Source organism: Ammospiza nelsoni, chromosome 16 (assembly GCF_027579445.1).
Source record: "Ammospiza nelsoni isolate bAmmNel1 chromosome 16, bAmmNel1.pri, whole genome shotgun sequence".
Taxonomy (NCBI): Eukaryota; Metazoa; Chordata; class Aves; order Passeriformes; family Passerellidae; genus Ammospiza; species Ammospiza nelsoni.
The window spans coordinates 9,082,537-9,101,235 of NC_080648.1; the positions used below are offsets into that span (position 1 = coordinate 9,082,537).

The 18,699-nt window shown below is 40.3% G+C and overlaps 1 protein-coding gene across 3 annotated transcripts in view; it reads left to right on the forward strand.

Annotated features, from left to right (window-relative positions):
• Window positions 1–18,699, forward strand: part of RAPGEF6 (Rap guanine nucleotide exchange factor 6) — a 122,251-nt gene that overhangs the window by 92,305 nt on the left and 11,247 nt on the right. For 2 of the 3 annotated variants that reach the window (XM_059483403.1, XM_059483404.1), the window contains 10 exons: window positions 792–1,032; window positions 2,047–2,430; window positions 4,626–4,837; window positions 5,720–5,843; window positions 8,200–8,223; window positions 10,864–11,084; window positions 13,084–13,275; window positions 14,282–14,419; window positions 15,750–15,863; window positions 17,853–18,078. In XM_059483403.1, the coding sequence (XP_059339386.1) occupies window positions 792–1,032; window positions 2,047–2,430; window positions 4,626–4,837; window positions 5,720–5,843; window positions 8,200–8,223; window positions 10,864–11,084; window positions 13,084–13,275; window positions 14,282–14,419; window positions 15,750–15,863; window positions 17,853–18,078 (1,876 nt within the window). The remainder of the gene's footprint in view (window positions 1–791; window positions 1,033–2,046; window positions 2,431–4,625; window positions 4,838–5,719; window positions 5,844–8,199; window positions 8,224–10,863; window positions 11,085–13,083; window positions 13,276–14,281; window positions 14,420–15,749; window positions 15,864–17,852; window positions 18,079–18,699) is intronic. The other variant, XM_059483405.1, reaches the window with a different exon arrangement.

Genomic DNA, 18,699 nt, shown 5'->3' on the forward strand with positions numbered 1-18,699 from the left:
GTTCCTTCAGGAGAGAGAGTGAGGGTGAAAGCCCATGGCTAGTTCTAGGAGCAATTAAATCTCCTTTCCTCCTCATATCCTCCTGCCCCAAGCCCATCCATCCGTGCTTGGTGGCTTCCCATCCCTGGGAAGAGTGCCCTGGCACATGTGTGAACCTGGCTCTCACAGACACAGGAGAGCCAAAGCAGGAATGATGCTGCCAATGTTTTTAAGACATGCTGGGAAGGAGCAGTGCACAGTCTAGTTACATACCTGCATCTCTTGTGCTTTGATTGGAGTCATGGGATGGTAGAGTAATTGGGTTTTAAAAGAGCAGAGAGAAGAGTCTTCTTTTTTCCTTACAAAGATAAAGAAAAACCCAGAGTATTTTAAATATTTTTTTAAGTCCAGCATGTTTTTTTTTTCCCCAGAAGCTGGTTGTTTTTTTTTCCTGATGATCAAATGGGACAGTAAATCATCAGTAATCATAGAATCACAGAGTGGTTTGGCTTGCTATAAGATCATCTAGTTCCACCCCATACCTTCCACTAGACCAAGTGCTCCAAGCCCCATCCAGCCTGGTGTTGAACACCTCCAGGGATGGAGAGTCCACAACCTCTTTGGGCAACCTGTGCCAGGGCCTCACCCCCTCGGAAGAATTTGTCCCTAACATCCAATTAAACCTGCCCTCCTTCAGCTCAAGCCAATTCCCCCTTGTTCTATCACATGCCCTTGTAAAATATCCAAGTGACCTTGTGTCTTTTCAAGGGAAAAGTACATCACACATTAAAGGTGTTGTGCTCTTTTTTTAGATATTCCAGATCAAGTGATCCGAGTCTTCAAAGCAGATCAGCAGAGCTGTTACATCATCATCAGCAAAGACACTACAGCAAAGGAGGTGGTGAGTCATGCTGTCCACGAGTTCAACCTGACAGGAGCCCCTGAGACCTATTCCCTGTGTGAGGTGTCCGTCAGTCCCGAGGGGGTCATCAAGCAGCGGCGCCTCCCGGACCAGTTCTCCAAGCTGGCGGACAGGATTCAGCTCAATGGACGGTGAATATCCCTGGTTTTCGGGATTGAAATGTTGCACATTGGAAAAGACCTCCATGATAATTAATCCCAACATCAGGGAGAGGTGATTTAACTAAAAATAGATGGGTGTCTGTTGGAAGCACAAGCAAGTAATTGCCAGTAACTTACACTTCACTCTCTTCTTTGGATCGCCTTCCTCTTCTGCACCCAAAAATCCCTCCCTAAATTTACAGCAAGCTTGGTTGATGGCAGTTAAATTTGGCAGATCAAGATAATCTATATAGTGCTTTGCACTTAGAGAAAAAGGTTGTATTTGTTTTGATACTTCTCACATGTACTTGAGGATTAAAGAATACAATTAATTCCTTTCTCAGCGTCATGCTGCAATGAACTGATACTAACCTGAGATAAATTCTTCCATTTTTAAGTAAACTGCTCTGAATGTTTCTAAAATATTAAGTGCTTTGGTTTTATCTGATGTCCCGATCCATACCAGAAGAAAGTTTATTAAAATAAAGTATTCTGTAGTTGTCTTTGCTAGGCAACAGAGGGAATTTATGACTAATAAACTTTTGTGTATCTGAAAGTGATTTACCTGGGACCATAGAATGAATTTTCCAGATATATTTTCATTTCCTGAATACTCTGTGCCTCATGCACATATTAGTATGCCACAGTAAATTTATGGAAAAAAACCATGCAAAATTTGTGTGAGAGATGTAGAAAGAGATTACCAGGAGATGTCTCAGGGCTAGTGTGTTTTTGAAATGCTATTTTTGCTGCTGAATTTACAAATGGAAAAGGTGAGCACTACAGCATATTACAGAGTACAGTGTAAAAATATTAACAAAGAGCTTTTGAAATGTTTGTTTACTTAAGTAATGGTGCTATTTAACATTTACTGAAGTACAAGGTTATGTTGTTCCTTCTTGTCTCTGAAATGCTCACAGTGATTAGTATAGTTCAATGTCTTTGTGTTCACAAACCCTCTGAAGAGCATCTCTAATGTGTTGTTTTTCCTCAATCATTCTTCAGCTATTATCTGAAAAACAACATGGAAACAGAAACCTTATGCTCAGATGAGGATGCTCAAGAGCTACTCCGAGAGAGCCAGATTTCCCTGCTGCAGCTGAGCACCATCGAGGTGGCCACCCAGCTTTCCATGCGCGACTTTGAGTTGTTCCGCAACATCGAGCCCACGGAGTACATCGACGACCTTTACAAGCTGGACTCCAAAACAGGCAACGCTCACCTGAAACAGTTTGAGGATGTCATAAATCAAGAGACCTTCTGGGTTGCCATGGAAATTTTAGCAGAACCCAACCAGCTCAAAAGAATGAAGATTATTAAGCATTTCATTAAAATTGCTCTCCACTGTCGAGAATGCAAGAACTTCAATTCCATGTTTGCGGTGATAAGGTAAAACACTTCCCATTTCTCAGATCTGATTGGTGCTGTCGCAGGCAGTTCTGGTAATCCAAATGAAAGGAAAGAAATGGGAATAACCTGAGCAGACTACAGCTGGAGCTGGGGGGGGTTTCCAAAGCCAGACTGGTCAGAGGTGGATTGTCACCAGAGCCTCTGCAGTCACCTCGGCTCTTCAGTCCTGTTACAGTGCTAGGTGTGACAGTCTCTCTTTCACTGGTACCTCACAGGAAAAGAGAAGATGGGCACAAAGCACTGTGTGATTGATGAACTGCAGAAACCTGCCTGAGCACTGTGTCATTTTCTGTGACTTTGGCACCCAATTTCCCTTCTTTTTGTCAGCCACTGTTACTTTTCCAGGGTGCACCGAGTCGTATATGTGGTGATGAGATTACTTTATTTCTTCCTTGCATTGTAAGGACTTCCTCAAATCAGTCTTGTTTTGGTTTCATTTTCCTTCTCATTCTTTCCTGTCATCTACTTGCTTCTCTATTTTATTTTTCCCATCTTCAGTTTCACATTTAAGCTTTCTCTTCTGATTTATACTGAATGCTGGTGCTTTAACAGCATGAGTTCATCATTTCCTGTATTTGCAATTATCTTACACTCAGCCTTCACTGTAGGAAAAAAAAAGACACTGTGATTCATCAGACAAAGATCTGGATTTGTATCCCAGCAGCATTATTGAAAACACCATTTTAAAATATTTTCTTCCATGTCTAACCAGTTCATCAAATGTATTGGCTTGTAGTTAGTCATTAAAGAATTCATGAGTTTCTGTGAAGGGTACTGGACAGTCAGTGAGACTGTGGCTGCTCATTATGTGGGAATACACACATAGATACTGATTTTAATTTTTATATTCTGCTCCCTAATTTTCATGGTTTATTCTAGGTAAGGAAATTACTCTTTCTGCTTCTCATTTAAGTCTAATCAGGCCATGACTAAAGTGGTCTTTTTTCTGGGAAAAAAAAAAAAGGCAAATAAGTTAGTTTTTGTTTTACTCTTATTTCCAGAAGAATATTTTTTTGTTAGCATATGGCACAGGGGTTTTCTTTCTTGCCTTGTCCTGCACAGCAGTTTGGTGCCATATGTCTCATGAAATAGGAAGATAACCATCTTAATGTAGCGTGGAAAAGAGGAGCTGTGGGCTGGCATATGTTTGATTTTTTCATGTCAGGGAAGGCTTTGTTTGGCATAGCATGGAGAGAAATTTGTCTAAAAAAGTAAACCAAATACAAAATAAATTTTTGAAAAAAAAAATCTGAGACTAGCAAATTCAGTATTAGTGTGGCTCTGAATTTGCTAAGCAATGCTGCAGCACATCCCTTTCCAGTTCTGCAAAGGTGAGGACTTTGCAATTACTGCAGAATTCCTTGAACATAGGTGGTGACAAATTCTGATAGGGAGGGTGGATTTAATTTATTAAATGTTTTTATTTAACAGGGTGTTTTTGCATCCAAATAATTTTGGATATATTTGTCCTTAGTGGGAATGAGGGCACAGTGACAAGTTTTGGCAAATCTGCTGCTTCCAGTTCTGTCAGTTGCTCATTTACAAATGCTCTTGTTTGAAGCTCTGAAGTCAGAGAATCACAGAATGGTTTGGGTTGGAAGAGACCTTAAAGCTAATCTCATTCCAACCCCCTGCCATGGGCTGGGACACCTTCCACTACACCAGGCTGCTCCAAGCCCCAGCCAGCCTGTCCTTGAGCACTTTAGGGGTGGAGCATCCACAGCCTCTCTGGGCAGCTTGTGCTGGGGTCTCATCACCCTCAGAAGGAAAAATTACTTTCTAAAGTCTTGCCACTTCTGCTTGGGATGAGCTCTGCACTGTTCTCATTTTCTGTGCAGTCATTGGTTCACCTCATGCATATTTTACCATTTTTGTTCTTACTGTGGTATACATTTTTACAGGATTCTTAAATAGATGTCAGTCCTGTATTACAGAGATACTATTTTGGCAGTAATTTGAAATTTGTACCTTAAGTAGTCACGGTTTTTACCAGTCCTGTTAAAACAGCATAGGGTTATTGTGATGAGCTCATAGCCTGCTATTCACCCAGCTCCACAGTTGACCTTGGGAAAGCTATTTTTAATCCTTAAAAAAACAACCCCCCAACCCTTCACTTCCTTCTGGAAGGTAACAATTCCACTCACAGCTAATAATGAACCATTTCTGCCTTGCAGTGGGTTAAATCTTGCACCAGTAGCTCGTCTCAGAGGCACTTGGGAAAAGTTACCCAGCAAGTATGAAAAGCACCTCAGAGACCTTCAAGATCTTTTTGATCCATCTCGAAACATGGCAAAATATCGCAACATCCTCAGCAGCCAGAGCATGCAGCCTCCAATTATCCCACTTTTCCCTGTTGTCAAGAAAGATATCACATTTCTGCATGAAGGTAATGTCAAACAGAGAGAAAATAAATGGAGCATTGAATGTACTTCAGCCTTTTCTTCAGTGCTCATTGTGTCCACGTGTGTCTAGCGAAGCTGGCACCAGTAGGATGCTTTTGAGGGATCCTTTGTAGGAGGGAAATAAAACAGAACTGGGAATGCCTAATGGAAGAGACTGGTTCTAGACAAAAATTAAAAATAAAATGCATATTTTTAATATTTTGAAAGCAATGCTGTAATCCTCCTCAGCTGTCCTGAGGTTTAGGGTGGAAGCGTAGGTGAGTGTGCTGTCTGCTAGCTACATTACTTCAAATGTTTTCTCTTAGAAAAAACTAGTTGCTGTAATGGTTCCAGGTTTTCATTCCATGTTGTGGCATGCACACAGTGCTACACCTCCTACTCTTGCTTTCAACATTTTCAAGGGATTTTGTTTAAATATTTCCATCTTATTCCCATAATACAAAGTCCTGTTTACAGCTGGTTGAGGTGAACCATTTCCAACTATGCTTAATTCTTGGTTCTGATGGCTCAGAACTATTTGAACTTTTTTCCTAATGTGAATGTTGTTAATGTCAATTCTGTATTTATATTATTTTAATATTATGCAAGTGAATTTGGGCATAATTCACTTATTTCTTTTTTCTCCTACTAATACTTGTTACTTAGGAATGAATTAACAAAAAAATATAGGGCAGTCCAAATGGGTTTGATTCCATCAGTGTTTTGAGAGAGCATCCTGTTTTCTTGCTGCTTTGATTAAAAAAATTTTGTTGATTAGGGGATAGGAAAGGGAGAAGGGTAACAAGGGAAGAACTAGAAGCACAGTGGCTGTTCAGAAATATTTATTACTCCTTTTTTTTCCTTATGTGTGTGTGTCATTTATGCAGGCAATGATTCTAAAGTGGATGGCCTGGTAAATTTTGAGAAGCTGCGGATGATCGCCAAGGAAATCCGCCAAGTTGTCCGGATGACCTCTGCAAACATGGATCCAGCTGTGATGTTCAGACAAAGGTGTGCAAAGGGAGGGGCAGCAGCACTGAAGGGGTCTCACTGTGGGGGGATCCGGGTCTCTGTGTGCATCAGCACGTTGGTGTTTCATTGTGTACATCATCATTGACATCTACCATCAAACCACACAGCCTTTATCAAATTATGGCAAAACAGTTGATGCTTCCCAGACCTGCATTGAATGACTAATAAACCAATTTATTGCCTTTAGAAAGCACAGAAGAATAAGTTCTAATTTTAATGATACGTATTTCTGCCAAATAAAATGGTAGTGTCAGTAAAGTTTTGAGAGAGGTATAATGTTACAGGGTACAATATTTAGATATGAGAGAGAGATAAAAAGCACCTCAATCACTGATGTAGAGATCTGAAATGCTGTTTCAAAACAAAACCCCACTGATAACATATTAAATTCAAACGAAATATTTTTTATTTGTTCTAAGCACAGCTTGTTCCACCTACATAATGTTTGATATGTGCAGGCTTCAGCAGGTGGAGGGTGTTTTCTTGGCTTATTTTTCTTATTTTTTTCTTTTTGTCCTGATGCATAATATCACCAGGCTTGGTGTTAACAAAGTGCAGAATAAAAACAACATAACTCCTAATCTGCTGCTGATTAGCTCCAGATATTATTTAGTGGAAATGAATTATTTCCTGCATCTGTTTTCTCCCCACTGGCTGAACTGAGAGCATCAGTGGTTCTGATGTTGTGTCCATACAGGGTCCTGACCCTGCAGGTGTCTATGGGATGGGTGTTGGCCTCTCTCCTTGCGCTGTCTGCCTCAAACTGATGGGCCAGACAAGCCCCCTCAGGGAGCTGGGTCATGGCTGAGCAGCCACATGGCTCTGACTCCAGAAAATGGCAAAATTCCCTCCTGAGCTGCCCATGCCTGTGTGCACCCCAGCAGAGCAGAGCTCTCTGAGCACCCTGGAGGGAGCAGTGCAGGTAGGAGACACAGGGCACAGTTTTTGGGTGAAGTGTGCTTCATGCCCCCAAAATTACAGTCTCCTGTGCTGCTGTGATTCTCTCTGATGTGTGAGTTCAGTTACATCTGTGCAGTGGAAGAAATAGGGCATGCAAGGATAGGGAGCCTCTATAGGAGCACAGAGATTTGGTTCCCTGTGGTATTCCAGTGGTCAGGATTCACAGAGGGTCATCAGTTCTGTCTGGTTTTTGTTTGCAAGGCTGGCTGTCAGGAAAGCTGTTCCTTTTTTTCAAGCATTTAAAGGCAGCCTGGACTGGGCTCTGAGCAGCCTGGTCTGGTGGAAGATGTATATTGGAATGTCAGGGGATGAGCTTTGGGGTCCCTCCCAAACTGTTCTGTGATTCTAAAAATGGCCCAGTCTGAGCCAAAAATAACAGATCCTTGTTAATGTTACTTCATTTCACAGTGGAGATTCACTTTTATACAGTTGGATAGAAATTAGCAAGATTTCATTTTTAGTATAAAATTACAAAGTCAGTTACTGAGAAATTGTGGTTGCTTTTCAGAAACGTTGGCATTCACAGCTGAAATTAGTCTATAAATAACCTCCCTGATGGCCCATGCACTTCCTAAGACCTCATGAAGTCTAATCATTAAATAAATTTAATAGTAAATAGTTACCTTTAGTATGTTTTTCAGAATTTCAGAGCACATTTTAATGACTGCAATTTAAATTACACACACTGCCCTAAAGTTCTTAGGCATCCAATATTAGAGATAGTGCCATAGATAAAAACAAAATAATTCCATGTTTTCATGTAATTTATATTAATTTTCATTGTTGCTCATGTTTGATCTCTCAGTTTGTGTTATGAAGCATCAAATAAATGCTTTTGAAGATAAAAAATCAACAAGAAAAGTCTGTATTAGTGGTAACATGAGACTTGCTCACAAGTTCATTACAAATTACTGAGAGCATCTAGACTTTCAAGGTGTATTTGGCAACTGGCTTGTTTTCCAGACAACAGTCAAGAGAAAACAACACAATAAACTTGAATATTGATAGTGATGATTTCTCATACACTTTCAACAGGCAAAGAATAAATTATTTTTATCCCATTTTCTGCAATATGAATGAGTTGCACTTGGTCAAATTTGAATTTGACTTACAGGAAAATAAATTAATGCAAGTTTGAATTTTTCAATTCATAGGTTAAACAAAAAACTGATAGATATCAAAGTATTTGTCAAGTCTTGCCCCTGCATTTCATGAAAACATTGTGTTATTGTTTGAGAAGAATTTGGCTGTATAGAGATTTTTCTTTTCTGTTCTTTCCTGTCTACATCTTTCTTCCTGACTCTCAACTGTTTTATTTTTTCCTGTGCTTTTCTGTTCAAATACATGCTTCAATGTATATGGCTCTTGCTTACAGGAAGAAGAGGTGGAGAAGTTTGGGGTAAGTGTAGAGCTGAATGCAACTAAGATAAATAAAGATTATGCAACTCTTAACATACTGCATCCTCCTCGTTAGTGCATGCATCTGAAATACAGCATGCATTTTATTAACCCTGCAATACGTGTTTTTTTGAAAACAGGAGTGAGAGGTTACAGCCAACATTTTACTGCAGCTATAAGAATTCTGAGTTGCTTTTGTGTAGTAAATAAGTTGTTTGAGTTTTGGCTTTGTGCATTAAAAAACCTTGCTGTGCAGTTATATTGGAAGGCAAACTGTTGAGGGAAGTAAATGAAATAAGTAACTTGCCTTTTAATGTGTTACTGGAAAGATTAAGCCATTCTGTATTTTCAACTATAAAGACACTTTGAATTGTGGTAATGATGTAGTAATTTCCTCCCTGAGGTTTATCTTCAGGCAACCTTCAAAGTATTTATTTTTAGCATATGTTTAAAACGTATCTCACATTTCCTGCACCACAATCCTCATTGATCCTCTGGGGAGTATTGGTTGTGTGAGGTCTGGATCACAGAATGGCTAAAGATGAGAGTTCTGATGTTGGCCAGGGAAATTCCTGCCTGGCTCAGAGCAGTGATTTTAAGACTGACATTGTAGCCATATTTTATATGTTGTGTGTTACCTGTGTGCCTTTGCATAGCAGTGATGGGGACAGTGCCAGGACCTGGGCTGGTCATACTGGGCTTAGCAGGTTTGGAGACTGGTCCCTGATGCTGGTGTGGATGCCCTTGGCTGGCAGCATTTGGTGTTCAATAATCAACTGCTCACAAGGCAGCTCATGGGGAGAAATAGCCAGGACCCATGGAGCCACTGTGATTTCTTACCTCTGGAATTACTGTGAACAAAAGAGAACAAGGAAAAATAGTTGTTAAATAGAATAAAATTGCCTTAAAAAGTCAAATCCAGACTTGGAAAAAAAAGTCAGTGTGTACATAAACAACAAAATATTTCTATCATTTAAAATAAGCATAATTTTCTGATCATTGTAGAATAGCTTTGTCCTTATCCATCAAGAGACATGAGTGTCCCCTTGGTTTGAATAGCTGTGAACACTCCATCATGCTTTTTGCTGCTCCTTGTCTCCAATAACATTACTTTTTTATTTAATTAAGCTATAAATTGCTGAGAGCTTTTAAGCTTCTATTTTCTCTCAGAATGATTTATTTAACATGTCTGAAAATATTGCAGTCAGCTGTTTTCCAGCATTTATTTTCTAAGCTCAGTTTACTTGATTCCTTGGATTTTCTCTAACAACATGTTTCATTCTGACTCCTTTGGCCATTATGGCTCTTCTGTGCCTGATGTTGTTTATTCTGCCACTTGTGATTCTGTAAACACACAAGATCTTGATAAATGTCTTATGTAGCTTTAAAAATTTTCATCTGAATTTTTTCAAATCCCCACACAAACCCAGCTTTGAACAACTCTGACATTTTCCATTAGAATTTACATGTGACTTATACTGTGATCTCCATTTATTTAAAAATGCATCAGAACTGGTGTGGCTGTAGGACTTTTGGCAGTAGAAACAGGTGACTGTGTTTAAACCATACCCTATGTTCAGATGTTGTTTGGTCACTTTTCAAGTGTGAATTGGAGTGACTGTCAGGGAGAGTAACTCATGTTCTTTAACAGTTACAGTATTATTTAGTTTTGCTTCACTTACTGATAGATTTGAGAGTTCAAAACTAGGAGTATTGAGGATCATCCTCTTTCATAGATGCAAGCCTGGGTGTATGTTTATCATCACTGCATTCCTCACCTTTCTTGGGATACCTTTTTTAATGAGCTGCTCTTCTGTGAATGTTTTTAGTTAATTGAAGAAAGAAGTGTGTAATCGAATCCACTTTGTACATGTAACATAATTTGCCCCTTGTTTAACCTTTATGAGTAGCTCAGTTTTCTAAGAGGATTGCAGTGGTCACTCACTTCTGTGCTCAGCTGAGTGCTGGAAGTTTCTGTGTAAGCCTGATGCACACAATGGGTGCCCAGCTCCTTAAACCAACAGAGTTACCAAGTTTGTCCACTTTTAGAATCTACAGTTGAATTCACAGAGCTGATAAGGTTGGAAAAGACCTCTGAGATCATGAAATCCAACCATGAACCCAACACCACCACCATGTTGACCACTAAACCATGTCCTCAAGTGCCTTAAACATGTGTTTCTTGAACACTTCCAGGGATGGTGACCCCACCACTGCCCTGGGCAGGCTGTTCCAGGGTTTGACAATCCTTTCCATGAAGAAGTTTTTCCTAATGTCCAATTTAAACCTCTCCTGGCACAACTTGCAGCCATTTCTTCTCGTCAGCTGCAGGTCCTGCAGCACAAGCCTGGGGTTCACTAGTGGAGCTGAATGAGTTCCACACACAACACTGCCCCTTGTTCTTCTCAACTCCACATCTCCATAGGCAGTCCTGCTCTAGGCTCAAATCCCTGCTCTCAATTTACCCAAATACATTAAGACAAGTGTTTTAATGCTGTTCATCCTTTTTAACTCATTTGCATCAGCATGCACTAGCCCTAACTGAAGATTATTGATATTAATCTGCTTTGGCCTATGCTGCTGTAGCTCTTTGCTGCTGTTGAGAACTGAACCTTGAGTGCTCTGATCTTTTCTCTCGTAGGTCTCTGAGCCAGGGCAGCATGAACTCCAACATGCTGGATGTGCAGGGAGGGGCTCACAAGAAGCGCGCGCGCCGCAGCTCGCTCCTCAACGCCAAGAAGCTCTACGAGGATGCCCAGATGGCCAGGAAGGTGAAGCAGTACCTGTCCAACCTCAGCGTGGAGACAGATGAAGAGAAGATCCAGATATTGTCACTTCAGTGTGAGCCTGCATACAGCACTTGTAAGTAGAGTGAGCTAGAACAGCAGCATGATCGATAGCATTTATAAAAAAGGTTGTTCTTCTCTAAAAATACTGTTAAACTTTTCTTCCGAGGAGAGAATACTGTAGGAAGGGTTGTTTTGTCAGTTCACGTGTGTTCGTGTTTTGGTTGAGCTCAAAAATTTCTTTGATGTTTTTTATTTTGACCTTTGGTTCCTAAAGCTGTGTATCTTCCCATCAGTCTGGCAGGAAATCCAATAGCACATCAACCCTGCTGTCCTTGCACAGAGCTAGGAAGGATAAAAGTAGTCTTTACCATATGAACAGCAAGAAATGAAAATAGACAAAATCAATATAGAAACTGCAATGGATTACACCTTAGAATAAATGAAGATTGTTGAGAAGGAGAAGTTAGGTCAATATTGACTGATGAGTTTGGCATGGCTTGACGGTCACAAATTGAGGACTACAGGATAGCTCTCATAATTTGAGCTCTTGTCAAACAAACTGTTTGTCTGACCTGCTGTCTTACACAGTTCAGTAAATTCTTATTTAGAAGAATTTAGAAGAATATGAGAAGTTATAATTGTGTTTTATTTAGATATTCTAGTAGTTTTCACTTTCTTGAAAGACAGATTTGTTTCAAAATAGATGAGTAACAACCATGCTAAATAAAATTATGTTTCCTGCTTGTCTTTTGTCCAAATATAGCATTTTAAGGCTTTTTTTGTCTTCAAATACTGTTTTATCTCTGATAAGGTAAGTTCAAAGCATGACTAGGAGATGGCATCTTGAAGATAAAATTTTAAGTCCTTGCCATTACAGTATTAGGAATGCAAATCCTTATTATTCCCTAAGATGCTGTCTTATGCAAATTTTCTTTTAGCATTTACTTTTAAGTAGCGCTGAAGCAGGAAACCTGGAAATGGCCACATTTAACACCCTTTTGAAAAACATTAAATCCTTCGTGTTTGAACTCTTTCTAGATGATCTCTGTGCAATCATAGGTACCAGGTTCAAGAGAAGAACATAATTGTTACCAGATTTTTTTTTATTTGTTTAAAAAAAAATTAAAATCTTGTATGCATGATGCTAGCCATAGATATTTGAAAGTAAAAATAGGGAATATATACCAACTGTTCTATTCATGTAGTTAGGCAAATCAAGTCCATATTTTCTTAAACATCAGAAAGGAAAATGAAGTTTAAGTGGATATACAAATAAATATGTAGTAGATTGGCATATTATTAAAAGTAACATTTTTAAAAACTGGGGAAGAAGCCCTAAGCCCCAAAACCCACAGATAGTAGATCTAGTTGAGATTATCATTGTTACAGAGCTGGGAGAAAGAATAGAGCAGTGATGTGTGGCATGAGGGAGCTGCCAGCCCCTCGTGGTTTAAATCTGGTGCAGTGAGAGCACTGACCTGTCCAGGGGTGTCTCTCCGCACTTGGCTGGGTTTCCCACACTCAGGGGTTCAGCTCCCCCATTTCTTACCTCACTAATAAGTTTCTGCCCTTGCTTGTGGTAGGAATGAGCAGCAGTGACACTGCAAACCAGAGTTTTCCAAGAGAATTTAAGGAGAAATCTGACGAGGAGCAGTCTGTGAATTGCTGTATGATTAAAGCAGAAGCTGAAGCAGTGCCCTGTGCTGTAAATCACTTGTGCCACCTAGTGAAACATTTGATGCCAGTTGCAAAACCACCTGATTTTGAAAGAGGTGCTGTTATGCAATTGCACCTTGCATGCAAACATTTAAAATACAGGCTTGTGGTAGAAATAAACAACATCTTTTGATCTTTTGATGAAGTACCTTGATGGCACTTTCAAGAATTTAGGGCTTTTTTTTAAAGCTCTTCACATGTCATCTTCAGTGTGACAGGGTTGTTGTGTTTGGACTAGAAATGGTTTAAAAACAATTCATCTTCTTTATACAGTGGTTCCTTTGTCTGGATGGTTGTACTGCAATAATCCTGCAATTGAAAGTGCTAGATATTTATATGCAGTTTTTCCCTAACAGTGACAAAGAATTTAAGTGAGAGAAGAGGAGGGAAATCCTCAGAAATGTCTCCAGTGCCCATGAGATCAATTGGCCAAACCACAAAAGCCCATCAGCATCAGCAAAACCGAATGAGTCAAGTTCTTCAGGTCCCAACTGTGAATTTGTACCCCAGCAGGAAAAAGGGACTGACAAAGGATCATGTCACATTCAGTGAGTATCTTCAGTTCACCTGGCTGGGAAGGCTTAAAGGTGTAAGCAAGCAGGAGGGAGGAGCTCTTTTGTAGCTGAGAGGTTTATGTGAGATACTGTTGTAAATGTCATTAAATTAATTCACTTTAAAACAGCTGATACATATTGTTGTGCTTTAAGAGAGCACGCTTAGTAATCTGCAGTGTTTTATAAATTTGAAACAGTCAATGGTGAGATGCTGTCTCCAAATATGCTCTTGCTTCATGAAGTCTAATGTATTTGAGTGAAATCATTGAAACAAATCACAGATGTAATATTTTAACCTCTGGGGCACCATTTTAACAGCATTATGGTCAAATGGAGCAACATATATTATTAGTTGCCCATAGTGAACATATTTTCTTGGTCTCTAAATTTGCTAGTTGCAAAGTAGTATATTCTTTATTAAAAAGCTTTTGTCCTACTTACATAACTGTTGTATCATTTGAAAGCTGCAATTGTGGGTTATTAAATGAAGTTAGCTGCAGTCAATAACTGATATAAAATTATTTTATATTATATTGAGCATCAACATAATATAAAATAGCTTCAGAAAATAGTATATTACAGCATATAAAATACTATTACAGTTGATCTTGAACTGACCTGGTAGCTCTGACACACATGGTTTTTAACACAGTCCCAACAGTGCCATGGGCAAGGATTTCCTCGTAGGTTTATACTGCACACAGATTTTTTTTTACATAGTCCTTTGCCAAAACCACAACGAATGTATCATTGCATTCCTGGTTCCTGTTGGGATATGGATGTTTCAACAGTTTAGATGAGCAGCCAGCAGTAGCAGTGGCCACAGCTGATCTGATCTAAATTTAAATGGAGACTGCCTCCACATGCAGAATTCTCTGAGCATCTGCTCCTCTCTTTGCTGAATAGTCTGATTGTTCAGCATGGTGCTTATTTGTAGTTTAAACAGAAATCAGTAATTCAAAAGAAGAATATGTAGTAACTGATCCCATTGTTTTCATAGGTACAGGCTCTCCACAGAAGTCATTAAGCTTGTCTGAGGAAGTAAGTAGTAGTAAGAAACAAACAGATGACACTATGTCCATGGCATCTTCGTTGCACTCCAGCCCACCTGCTTCTCCTCAGGGCTCCCCACGCAAAGGTAAGTGTGTGGCAGCATCAGTCCCAGGAATTGGAGCCTAAAACAGGGTGGGCAGTGGCAGGAATGTTTGTGGGCAGTGACACATAAGAGAAATAGTAATTTAAAATATCCATGTCAAGAATAGAATCACATCTTTTTATGAATACACATGATTTGTATATTTTGGACCATTAAGTCACTTAGTATTTAAAAAAAGGGGAACAGTTGTTTTCTTAAAATACTGCCCAAGAGCTTTTGGCAGAATTCCCAACAGAACTGAAGTGCTGACACCTGCCATCATGCCAGTTCAGATTTAGGGGGCCACTTAAATAAATGGGATTCGCAAACCTGGGGATTTCTAGAAGATGACAGTGTTGGACAGAAAGTGCAGCTGCTGAGACAACTTCTGGTCTTGCCCAAGGTAGTTGGAATAGCAGGTGATTAGATAGAACTGGAGGTGGAATGGTGTCATAATTGTCCAGGACAGGTGGTTTAGGTTGCTGCAGAAGTAGTGCATCCATCTAAATCCTTGAGTCGCTGTTCATATTGTTTGTTCTTGTGCACAGGGCTTTGTATACATCCCTGTCTCTCATGATGCCCTGAGAATCCTTTTATTTTTGATGTCTTCATCTTAAAAGACCTGCATCACTTCATCATTAGTCAGCCTTGGATGGGAATTGATTTGAAATCTCTTAAGAGCCCTCAGCAGCCAGCACGGGTGGCTGGTGTTGGATGGCGTAAGGCCCCTCTCCCTCCCTTCTGCTGCTTTGCTCACTGACAGCCCAGAGCCACAGCCCTGGCATGGCATGGCACAGGGACTGCTGCGTCTTCTCACCCCTCTCAGTGGGAGATCAGCCTGGTCCGTCCACTTCTGCCTTCACAAGATCCTGTTTCCTTTAGGAGAATGCCACTTATTGTACTTAAACACAGCATATGTATAAAAATCTTAAATACTTGGGTTGCCAAATCTTGCTCCACTGAGCATTGCTTATGTTATTTTTGTTAAGTTTTACCTGGTTCTTTGAAAAGAATGTTTTGTTTCTTGGGGATTGTTTCATTAATTCAACTTGCTTTCAGCACTGATCTCATTTGATTGAGGTGATCTGTACTTTGTTGTATGTGTTGTGCTAACAGTTCATTGATCTAAAATTAGGTGCTTCACAGACAGCTGAAAGACATAATTTTAGGCATGAGCACATTCCACTTGATCTTAGATTTCATTTTCTTTTGAGCTATATCCAAGTGATACACAAATAGGATTGAAGAAAAAAGGATTTTCAATTAGGATGTTATTTTTGTTGTTATTTATCTCATCACCTGTCAACATCTGTCTGTGTCTACTTCGTTGTAGTTGGCAACATCCAAAGGTCGGATAACTGCAGTCAGATGAATCTCTCTGGCTCTTCCTCATCACTGGCCAGTGAAACCAGCAACAAGAACAGTGGACAGCGCAGCTATGGAATAGGTGGGGCTTATTTACAAAAGCAAATTCAGAAGATTTGCCAAGCTGGAGAGAGTTCTGAGAGAAGGGCAAAGGTGGACAGAGAGAAAGAGAGTAGAAAGGCAGAAGCTGAGCATGAACCCACAAAAATAAAGGGATTCCTGTTTAGAAGACTTAGGGAAAGAAGCTTCTCCAGGGAAAGAACAGCTGTTACTGCAAAAAGGGAAGCAGAGCCCACTGAAGCCTTAGAAAGCAGTGGAAACCAAAAGGACAAGGACTTTGATACTCTGAGTACTGCAAGTATCTGTACCAACAGCAGTGTGCACATATCCTACTGCCTATGCACAAGGCCTAGAAGAAGGAGGAAGACTATATAATGTATTTTTAGAAGGAAGACTGATGTCTGTGTTGTGTCCAATGCCCTGAGTTTATCTGAGTTACTTCAGTGTTATCCATTTACATGTTAAAGATGTTTAATGTGCTTCCCTTCCAGATGTTTGTGTCAGTTCTTTATAGCTAATCACCCTTACAGTGCAGTGAAGACAATAATGTGAAGTTTAGAGAATCAAGGAACAGGTACAGTGTCAGTTGAGTTCCTTAGTGTGTTACAAATGCCAGTGAAACAGTAAGTTCTGCAACATTTGTTAATTAAACAGACCCTGATATAGTGTCAATGGAATGCTCACTGCCAGTATTGTTGTGTATTCCATTGGTCACATCTCCTGCCCAACAAATACTTCTATTTAGTCTGTTATACACATGTGCTGTTATTTTATGGCTCAGCTTTCAGATAGTGTTAATTTCTTTAATGAAGAGAAGTCCCTTTGTTTTCCAGATAGTTGGAACCCTCTGAGGAAATTTCTTACTGCAATGTAGTTGTGTCAATTTAAAGAGTCCCTATAAAATGTAAAGAATATGAAATATTAGTTATTCCCAAATGAAAGGAAACAAAAATTTAATCTTAAAAAGGCTGCTCTTAAGTAGATTTTAAGGTTCAGTTCTATAGCTTGATAATGTAGATATTTACTGCTCATATTTGCTCCTAAAATCTTACAGCAACAATCAGAGTTAAGCTGTGAAATCTCGAATTATGAGCATTATGCTCAGTGGCTGCATGTCAGTGTCTCCACATGCCATACTGTATCGTCTGTGTATTGTTTATGCATTTAGGGCATCCATTTTCTGTGTTAGGTTGTGTGTGTCACTTTTACACTGCCTTGTCATTTCACTTCTTCACCTAATCAATGTAAATATGTGGCAGTCTGACTAAAAGGCACAAGTGCAGAAATTTAGGAAAAAAAAGCTTGGCTGAGATGTTGGATTTATAGGGGTGTATACCTTATTTGGGTCTGAAAGAAGTTAATTGAGGGTAAGCTGAGCAGAGAGGAAAGAGCATTCTACATTTTGCTCTGAATCTGGTGGGGTCTTCAGTTGTTCCCCTTCTGTGGGAACAACACTGGGGTCTGGTCCAGCTCCTGCCAAAGTTGTGCTTCCTGATTTGCTTCCTTCTCTGTTAGTTTTGGAGCACATAACAAAACTGAAATGGATCATATGGCTAATCCCTGAGTGCTCATAGCTGGCTTTCACCTTAGTCAGCATCTCCTCCTCCGCTGCCAGAATCTTTTTTTGAATCTTGCATGGCAGTATAGCAGAGGGATAGTGGGAAGTGTGCTGCATTTTTACTGAAGGAGTCAGCACTTGCAGAATTGGCAAGACCTGATCTGCCTGCCCAGTGGTGATGCAGTAGGCTGCTGATTCTGGTAGTGTAGGTTAAAGCTGCTGCTCTGGAGAGTAGTGGGGTTGCAGGTGGGTTATTGGTGTTCCTGGACTTGCATTAGTAAATCAGTGCTAGATGCTGATAGATGCTAAAAGCTTTTGTACCCTAAAATTCTCAGATTATATGCAAACAAGGTTTGGTTGGCTTTCTCCTAAATATCCTCACTGTAATGTGTGAGTCAACGCTTCATTGTTGTATGTTTATTGAGACCCTCTCCTCTCCTCTCCTGTGCTTAGGCTATGCCCTCATACCTTCCACTAAATCCGACAACTTCTCAGACTCCAGCCACAGTGAGATCTCATCGCGCTCCAGCATCGTGAGCAACTGCTCGGTGGACTCCATGTCAGCAGCGCTGCAGGACGAGAGGGCTTTGTCCCAGTCCCTGCTCGTGGTGGATTCAGGCGGGGCAGAGAGGAAGGAGCATCCTCAGGCACTGACAGATTATGGCCAGCCCTGCCCAGGGTAAGGTGCAGCTGCTTCTGCTGGGGTGTGCTGCTGTCAGAAGGGTTCAGGAGGCTCTGGCCAGGACACTCCACTGTGGTTATCCAGCTTCTGCTGGAGGCTGGAGCACTGGCTGCTGTGTTGGGAGCCTGTTTCCATAAGAAGCTTACAGTATTACTTGGGGAGACAACAGCTTGTTCCCATTGGTGTGGTTTAGCTGGATATTTCTTGCAGGAGACTGGAAGCTTGTTAAAAGCCAGGATGATGCTTAGCAAATTAATGCCATGGTGAGAGACAGCAAAAGAACAGCAGGATATGATCAATTCTCTCTGAGTCAGCAGTGCCAGTCACTTAACGTGCTCTAATGTGATTTGTAAGGATTTTTCTAATTATCATTTGTTGCTTAGGCAGACTGGCAGCTTTCTGCCAATGTCTTTCTGACAGTTTCCACACAAGAGGTCTTGTTACTTCAGTGCGATGCGAATTTGTGCTGAAATGATGCTTTGAACTGGAAGGTTTTGGATTTTTTTTTGCTAAATGTAGCACCTTGATCCATAGGATGTAATATCTCCTAATATATCTTGGGGATAGCATTGTCTGTCCTCAGCTCTCATGGATTCAGCTAAACAAGAGATGCTCCTT